Source organism: Psammomys obesus, unplaced genomic scaffold (genome assembly GCF_907164565.1).
Source record: "Psammomys obesus unplaced genomic scaffold, mPsaObe1.curated_primary_1811, whole genome shotgun sequence".
In the NCBI taxonomy this organism is placed as follows: domain Eukaryota; kingdom Metazoa; phylum Chordata; class Mammalia; order Rodentia; family Muridae; genus Psammomys; species Psammomys obesus.
In genome coordinates, this window is record NW_026596064.1 from 11622468 (window position 1) to 11631886 (window position 9419).

General features: G+C 41.8%; 1 protein-coding gene across 1 annotated transcript in view; it reads left to right on the forward strand.

Annotated features, from left to right (window-relative positions):
- The first annotated feature begins 6937 nt into the window (after positions 1–6937).
- The window catches only part of Smco1 (single-pass membrane protein with coiled-coil domains 1), a 4551-nt gene continuing 2069 nt past the window's right edge, over positions 6938–9419 (forward strand). The window contains exon 1 of the mRNA XM_055625223.1: positions 6938–6948. Within this exon, the coding sequence (XP_055481198.1) occupies positions 6938–6948 (11 nt within the window). The remainder of the gene's footprint in view (positions 6949–9419) is intronic.

Here is a 9419-nt window from a genome sequence, read left to right on the forward strand (position 1 = left end):
GACTGATTGAGACAGGCCTAGAATTTTTTTTTTTTAACAGTCATACATTAAAAAACTCCTCTGGTTGTTTAGTAGACATAAGGCATAGGCTCCAGAATTAACCGTCACGCTACACAAGGGTAAGTAAACTCTCTGATAATCCTCAAGTCTCCACTCATCAGCAGTCACAGTAGCAATACTGACAAAACTTTTATCTCCCATGTCAAAGGGCCTTTCATTTGAAAAAAACAATTAAAAATGTGTTTTTATTTTAAGATAGCAGGTAAAATATTCGGGGCTTTAAAAATCCTAAATACAATTGAGAATGCATAAACCAAGAGATAATATGTAATTCAGCTAGAAAAAGGGTTTGTTTTTTTTGTTTTGTTTTGTTTTGTTTTGTTTTTTAATGTGTACGAGTGTTTGCCTGATGTCTGTCTGTGCACCATGTTGGCACGGTGCCTGTGGAGCCAGAGAAAGTTGATGAATCCCTTGGGATCTCCTGGGACTGGAGTTATAGATGGTTGTGAGGCACTGTGTGGGCTGGGAGTTGAACCAGGGTCTTATTGAACAGCAGCAAGTACTCTTAACTGCTGGAGCCATCTCCAGGCCTAAAAAGGATTTTGTTATTTTTATCATTCTTCTTATTATTAATGTGTAAAGCCACGGCCATCTTTTAACTTGGAATCCTCCTACCTCAGTCTTCCAAATACTAGGTTTATGGGCATGCACCCCCAGGCTCTAGACAAAAATTTGTTGTTCCTCTTTTTGACAACAGAGATTGGGTTCTATTTTTGAAACACAGTTTCATATAGTACAGGCTGGTCTTGAACTCACTATGTAAAGGATGATGCCCCTGATTTTCTTGCTTCCACTTGCTAAGTGCTGAGCTACAGGCATGGGCACATAACTAGCTCTAGAGAAAAGATTGAGCCATTTCTCTGCCTGTGATAATATCTTGTCCAATGCAAAAGAACCTGCTTTAAAGCAGCCAACTCTAGACCCACACATGATTTGGCAGGTGATTTGATTTTAGTGATACACTCTCAGCTGTCATTGCAAATTATTGTTGCTATTTAAATAGCTCTAATTTGGCTTGCATTTAATATTTAGATTTGAATCACAGTTGTTAAAGAACTATATATAAAAGACATTTTTACTCAATGTTGGGCTGGGGCATATTTAAGCAACTTTATACACAATAGAAATTAGTGATCTACCCTGAACATCTTAATACTTTTTTTCTTTTAAAAGAATGCAATTGGGCGGGTGGGGGGAGGAGAACGTAATCCTTGGGCCAGATGTAATGGTACATTCCTTTAAAAACCATGAGATGGGGGCTGGAGAGATGGCTCACAGGTTAAGAGCACTGGCTGTTCTTCTGGAGGTCCTGAGTTCAATTCCCAGCAACCACATGGTGACTCACAACCATCTATAAAGAGATCTGGTGCCCTCTTCTGGCCTGCAGGTGTATGTGCAGACAGGATACTGTATACTGTATATTTTTTAATAAATAATTAAAAAAAAAACAAAAACCATGAGACAAGTGGTTCTCTGTGAGTTCTAGGTGGCCCTGGTCTACAAAGTGAGTTCCACACTAGCTAGGGCTACATGGTGAGACCCAGTCTCAAGAGGGAAAAAAAATGCAGTCCTCAGTTCCTCAAGTTATTGCATCAAGTTACTGCTTGCCCTGCAAGCCTGACAACCTGGATCCAACCCCAGGACCCAGGTAAAGGTAGAAAAGTTCGTTTTCTGCTGGCCACCTACTGCTGGGTGTGCGGCCTACCCTCCTTAAGAGTAAGCTTCCTCCCCCCCCCCCTCCAGTGAGACTGCCTTGGAGGAAACTGTTTTCATTTGCAAGTAGGTATCAGCTGGAGGTTGCTTCTGGGTTAGGGATGGGGGCATGTGTCTACTTCTTGCTGCCCTAGGACCCCCAACTGGTTCAGGTCCATACAGACCCTGTGAATGCTGCCCCTGTCTTTGTGAGTTCATATGTGCCTTGATCTTGTTAATTCAGAGGGCTTTGTTTTCTTGGCGTCCTCCATCCTCTCTAGCTTTTTTTTTTTTTAGGTTTATTTATTATACAAGGCTCTGCCTGCGTGTACACCTGCACACCAGAAGAGGGCACCAGATCTCATTATGTATGGTTGTGAGCCACCAAGTGGTTTCTGGGAATTGAACTCAGAACCTTTAAGGAAGAACAACCTCTGAGCCATCTCCTCTCCACCCCCACCCCCAGCTCTTACACTCTTTCTACCACCTCTTCTGTGGTGAGGAGAGGGAGGTATTCCCAGAGCCCTGAGGGGAGAAATTTGATGGAGACATGCCATTTAGGGCTGAGTGTCTCAAGGTCTCTCACTCTGCCTAGTGTCTGGCTGTGAGTCTCTGAAATTGTTCCCATCTGCTCCAGAAAAGAAGCTTCTCAGATGAGGGATGAGCAAGGCACTGATTTTTGACTATAGCAGAATGTCATTCGGATCGTGTTATTTATAGAGGGACTTTCAGACCTGCCAGTGATACAAATAATGACACAGAGGCTTTTTAATATTTTAAAGCTTAGGGCTTTAGCTGGGCAGATTCCCAGCTAGCTTTCTTCCTTAATGAGACTAATCCTGGCACTACATCCTGCTGTGTGGCTAGCTCTACCCTCTGCTCCTGTTCACGTAGGTCCCTTCACTTCTGTGTTCTGCTGGTGAATCTCCCACTCTTACTTTCTTCTCCCAGAGTCCCTCTCTCCAGGAAGTGCCACACTCTACTTTCTGTCTGGACATTGGCCCTCAGCTTTATTTGTTTGTTTGTTAGAAGCAGGCCTCAAACTCACAAAGCTCCGCCTGCCTCTGCCTCCTGAGTGCTGTCCACCACCTGCCTCCTCAGCTTTTTATCGCAACCAGTAGGTTTTGAAGCGGGTATTAAACTCTAGAGGCTTCTCTACCGCAGTTAGTTTCCAAATAATCAAGACAGACTTTTTAGATTTATAAAACTTTTAAGGCACAGTAACTAGGGAGATGTCAACCTTCTATGCCATTTTGCTATTTACTAGGTATAAACCCCAAGTTCCTTTCCATGATTGTTCTGTCTGGGCTGCTTCTATTTCATTAAGCCAGCCCTCGTGGCCACGTGCTCACGGTCCATACTTCGCCATAACAACTTCCTTCTCTCCAGCTTCCTCTCCTTTTTCTCTCTCCTACCTCGTGGTCCCCATCTGACCCCAAGCCCGGGAACCTAAGCTTTGCCTGTTTCTCTTCTGCTGATCGGTTTCAAGCTTCTAGCCATTTTATTAACCAGCCAACTTTAAATTGGGGAGCAAAGTTTACCCAACATCACTCGGTATACATAAGAATGTGCTCATCTGGATAGCAACCAGATCTTGGGGGCCAGTATTTAGCATTTGAATACATAACACCAGACCAACCCCCAACACATAGGCATAGGAGGAAGGACAAATGTTTACAAAACCTAAGACCAGAGATGAGCCATAGAAAAAACAATAACAAGGTTTAGTGCTTAGCTTTCTGCCAGTATAGCAATCAACAATTGAATATAGAGACACTCCTTCACCTAATGTACCTCAACAGTTATTGATTTTTTTTTTTAAACCCTAGATCTCCTGGCTATCTAGTCTCAGGCTCTTGGCCCAAGCAGTGCAGAGCAAAGGTTCTATCTCATGGAGTGGGCTCTAAGTCAAATCAGATAACAGTTGGTCACTCCTACGAGCTTTGTACCACCATTGCCCTAGCATATCCTGTAGGCAGGACACCATTGTAGATCAAAGGGTTTGTGGCTAAGTTGGTGTTTACCTTTCGGCTTTGGTAACATGCAGAGTACCTTCCTGTACCAAAGATGCTAGCATGTTGAAGTGAAGACTCCTAGCTAGGCCCCAACTTGACTTCTGCATGCTTAATGAGTTGTGTAGGTGTTGTCTTCAATGCGGCCTTGCCATCAGTTTGTGGAAAGAAACCTACAGTTCTGGCAATAACCTGGGTTGTTTGGATGTTCCCATGGGACCACTTTGGCCAACATCTCAATTAGATGTAACCCAATCCCAGTACTGGAAGCTTCATTTGGTGACAGGAGATATCCATTTGGGGGCCCACTGTCCCCATTATTTGGCCATTTCATTTAAATCACCTTCATATATATAACATTTTAGGAAGCTTCTACCATATATAGTTTCCTACTGTAGAGTGTAGTTTCCACACTACCCCTCAAGGAGCCCTTAATTATAGCTGTCTCTCCCCAAGATCCCTCCATTGTCCCCTCTTCCCTTCCTCTATTTTATCTTCCCATTCTGGTTACCCCCAAACATGAGCTGTCATTTGTTTTGTTGATCTTAGCTGTAGCCCTCCTTTTTAAAACTCTACTTTATTTTGGGTGTTTAGGCCTCTACCTCTCTTCCACCAACTGCCAACCCTAAGTAGGAGACAGGAGAAGGTTAGTGGGGAGAAGGGCCACAGACCCCTTTACTTCTCCCTGCTGTTTAGGGTTGATTTGATCTTTGGGGGCTATACCAGTCTCTGTCAACAGCCGATGCAGCCAACAGTCTCCTCCAAGCCAATGCACCTTGAAGTGTTTCTTCACTGCCACACCATCGGTCTCTGGTCTCTTCAGACATCCTCAGAGCCCTAGACCACCCCCTCTCCGTGCCCCGCCCCACGAGGCACCAGGTAGGCCTTTACCAGCTGGCAAAAGCCACGCCTCTGCTTTAGATAACTATCAGCTGTGGACAAACTGTAGCCCAACTAAAATCCCACACTTGGGATCAAAACAAGAACATATTTACATAACAGAACTGAGTTTACAAAGATACTAAAACTTCCATCACACTTAGACATTCTGATGGGCATAAAATTAAATCTCAGAGTAATTTTGATTTGCATTTCCCTAATGACTAAGGATGTTGGACATTTTTGTTGTTTTAAAGAAAGAAAATCCCAAATGTTCAATTTTACCAATAAAGACTCAGGAGCCAGATGCTGGGGTGAAAGTCTGCTAGCTCAGAGAGGCAGAGAAAATGCCCAGCTGACCTTTTACTCAGCTGACATTTCAAAAGGAAAAAGCTCCTTCTCCTTCACATTTTAAATACCCTTCAACTCAGTGTCCCTCCTTCCTGTGTTTTCTTATGTCAACTGGTTGCATGTTCTGCCTTTTGACCCATAATTAGCTTTATTTAGCTCTTGTTTACAAAAAGCTTAATTAGGTTAAATGTGTATGCTAGGCCTGAGCCACAGCATAAGAAACAGGTTTTCCCAGCACTCAATCTCAGGGTTCACAATATGATCAAATATCCTGCAATATATCTTTAAGTGTTTCTTAGCCATTTGAATTTCCTCTTTTGAGAATTGTATGTTTAGATCTGTACCCCATTTTTTTGTTTATTTTTTATATCTAGTTTCATGATTTTTTTTTAATATATTTTAGGTATTAACCCTCTATTGGATGTGTAGTTGGCAAAAATGTTTTCCCTTTCTGTAGGCTGCTGCTCTGTGCGAATGATGGTGTCCTTCGCATTACAGAAGATTTACAGTTTCAGGAGGTCCCATTTATTAATTGTTGCTATGAGTGCCTACGCTAACAGTGTTCGGTGAAGAAAGTCTTTTCCTGTGCCAATGAGTTCAAAGGTATTCCCCACTTTCTTTTCTATCAGGTTAATGTATCTGGTTTTATAGTTTTATTTTATCATTTTTATCTTTGATTCATTTGAAATTGAGTTTTGTGCAGGGCAATAAATATGGATCTAGTTGGGTTTTTTTTTTTTTTTCTACATGCAGCCATCCAATTTGACCAGTACTGTTTGTTAAAGATACTCTCTTTTGGTTTTTCCAGTGTGTTTTTCTGGCTTCTTTATAAAAAAATCAGGTGTCCATAGATGTGTAGATTTATGTGTGGGTTTTCAGTTTGAGTCTATTGATCAACTTCAATACCATGCTATTTTTATTACTATAGCCCTGTAGTACAACCTAAAAATTAGGGATGATGATACCTCCTGCAGTTCTTGTATTCTACAGAATTGTTTTAGCTATCCTGTTATTAAAAAAAGAAAGAAAGAAAGAAAAAAGAAAAAAGGAAAAGACCTCCTCAGCTCAAGTCCCATTTGAAAAAGCCTTTCTTACTCAGCTCATGTCCCAGATGGAAAAAGTCAAAAGCCTGCTAGCTCACCCAGCAGGAGAAAACCAGAGTTGAAGAGCTAGAGAGTTCAAGCTAAAGGCCAAGTAGCAGAAGCTAACTCTTCTCCCTCTTCTCTCCACACTGTCTTAAATACTCTACAACTCTAAGTCCCTCCTACTACTTAATCCCTGTCAGCCGGTGTTTTGCTCCAGCTCTGGACCTAGGGTTAACGTTATTAAATCCTGTGTATGAAAGCTCTTGGATTAAAGGTGTGTGCTAGGGCTGAACCACACCAAACAAAAGACAGCTTTTCACAGTTCACAGTCTCAGGGATCACAGGATCATTTAAATATCCTGCAACTCTACCCTGGGTTTTTTGTGTTTCCATATGAAGCTGACAATTGTTCTTTCATGATCTGTGAAGAATTTGTTGGAATTTTGATGGGGATTGCATTGAATCTGTATATAACTTTTGTCAGGATGGCCATTTTTACTATATTAATCCTATCTACTAATCTGTTACTATCTATTAATCCTATTATGATCCATAAACATAAGAGGTCTTTTCATTTTCTGATATCTTCTTCAGTTTCTTTTTTCAATGTCTTTGAAAATGAGGACATGGCCACTCCTTGGTATGGTTGAGGTCATTGTGGATATGAGCGAGAACACAGCCAGAGGCATCTGAAAGGATCCAGGTTGAAACAGGCCAGTAGAAGGACTGGGCCCTGAGAAGAGAAAAAGGGGGAAGAATGAGAGAGGAAGAGAAGGGAAATGGTAGAGGGAGGAGGAAACACACAGGAAACAAGAAATGACATAGCCAAAATGTCTGAGTTATAGAGCAGCTGGAGCGATGGCTCACATGTAAGCACTTGTTAGCTGAGAAGAGCCGCACACATCTTTAACCCCTTCACTACGGAGGCAAAGTAGACAGATCCCTGTGAGTTCCAGGCCAGTGTGATCTACATAGATAGTTCCCAGATACCCTAGAAAGACCCTGTCTTAAAAAAATAGCACTTGTTGCTCTTCCAGAGGACCAAGATTAGAGCCCTGGCACTCACATGGGCACTTACAACTATCTGTCACTCTAGTTACCTTCTTCTGGCACAGGGTACACAGACTCAGGTACACACAGAACACTCCTACACAGCAAATACATACAAATTTTAAAATAAAAGTAGCATCCATCAAACTGTAGAGTGACATAAGTTTGTTTGTCCTTATATCAATCTTCCCCTATAAACGGAGTTGTTGTTGCATATGGTTGTTTATTGTTCTTTAATGGCATGGTTTGCTTTCAAAGGCAAATGTCATAGTGCACTCCAGGACACCTGTGTTCACACCATCGGTTCTTGAAACTGTATCTGGATGTTCAAGCTATTAAAAGCTTCATGTACTGAGTGACCTTCCAGGCAGAATTTAGATTGGATGTTCACATCGCTGCTGCCTGTTGCTGAGGGGAAAACAGCAGAGAGTCCGGGATCTCGACCTCTATAGGGTTTTTATCTCACTCTGTTTTCTTTCCCTTCATTTTCCTAAAGAAGATGAACCACGAAACCACAACCCTGATATCCTTGAAGGAAGCGATGAAAAGGTGGCTCAGGGATATAGGGAGGGAATAAGCCAGGGTCTGTTATTCTCAGAAGATGGGGAGAGAAGAATGAGGACTAGAACTAAGCAAAGAACAGCAGACATACTAATTAGAACTGTGTCCGCTAAAGTGGTTTGAGACTTGCAGATTCAAAAAAATAGGTAATAATAATGTGGGGTTTGGGATTTAGCTCAGTAGTGGAATGCCTGTGTAGTTGAAAGGCCCTGGTTTCAGTATCCCCTGCACTAGCATGTTCATGGGTGTATACACACACACAGAAAAGAGAGAGAGAGAAAATCAAGGAAAAAAAAATCTGCTTGGACCCTGGGAGGTAGGGGAAACAGCCTTACCAGGTCAGAAAAGACAATGCAGACAGTCCTGATGAGATCTGATGAGTCAGACAGAAGGGGAGGAGGTCCTCTGCTATCAGTGGAGGAGTTGAAGAGGGAGAGAGGGTGGGACTGGGAGACAAGGGAGGGAGCTACAGCTGGGATACAAAGTGAATAAATTGCAATTTAAAAATAAACAAACAAAAAAAAACAAATAAAACCAAATAATTTTTAAGGGAAAAACAGACCAAAAAAAAAAATCTTGAGATGCTATAACTCCATACAATTCATGCTAGATTTACAGAAATAAGTAAAACGTGGCTTTTTCCCTCAAGGAGCTTATAGCCAACAGAAATGGTAGAACTTTTTAAAATATAGTTTAATACATGTGACCTTATCCTGGTGATGTTCCAAAAAGACTAAAGAAGTATGAAGGAGGGATAGATTTATTTTGCCTTAAAAAATGGTTCTTCATAGAGGGATTCTGTAGCTGAATCATAGCAACAAAGTGAGTTTATGAGAAAATAAATATGGGGAGGAATTTTAAAGCGAGGAAACAACATTTTGGCCTCATATAAGATTGGGATTACATATTAGTAACCAGAATGTGTGAGAAGACTCGTCATGCTTCTTGCTGAGGAGATCTGATTTGGCCCTAAAGACAGGTTGTGTAAAAGGTACATTTTTTTTTTTTTTTGAGACAGAATTTCTCTGCATAGCCATGACTGTCCTGGACTCACTTTGTAGATCAGGCTGGCCTCAAACTCACAGAGATCCACCTGCCTCTGCCTCGCTGAGTGCTGGGATTACAGGTGTGTGCCATTGCACCTGGCTCAAAAAGTACATTTTTAATCTGAGTTAAATCATCACAAGAGTACTTTAGAGAACTGTGTGAAGGATGAATTGGAGACTAGAGCAAGGGTCCAGTTAGACTGCTGTAGTCCTAGGACCAGCTGAAAGATGATGGACTGCTGTACTCAGTATAAGGAGTAGGAGATGGGTTGAATAGTTACCAGTTAAGGGATGTGTTGAAGATTATCCTTAGACTTCTAGTTCAAATAATTGACTAAACCATGAGGCTTTTAAATGAGCTAGGGAATTGTGGTAAGAAGCATTACACACAGATTTACATGTGTTAATTTAAAAAAAGCTTAGGGTGGGCAGAAATGGCCACTGATCTCCTATGTAGAATTTACACTTTATGAAAAGTAAACTAAAACAAAAGAGGTTTGGGGTGTAGAGGCAGGTCCTTGGAGGGCAAGGATTTTCCAGAGAGGGGATTTCAGAACATGGCAGAGGACTGGACATAGTTCAGTGGTTGATCTCTTGCCTGGAAGGTATGAGGCCCTAGGTTCAATCCTCAGCACCACCATTAAAACACACACACACACACACACACACACACACACACACAC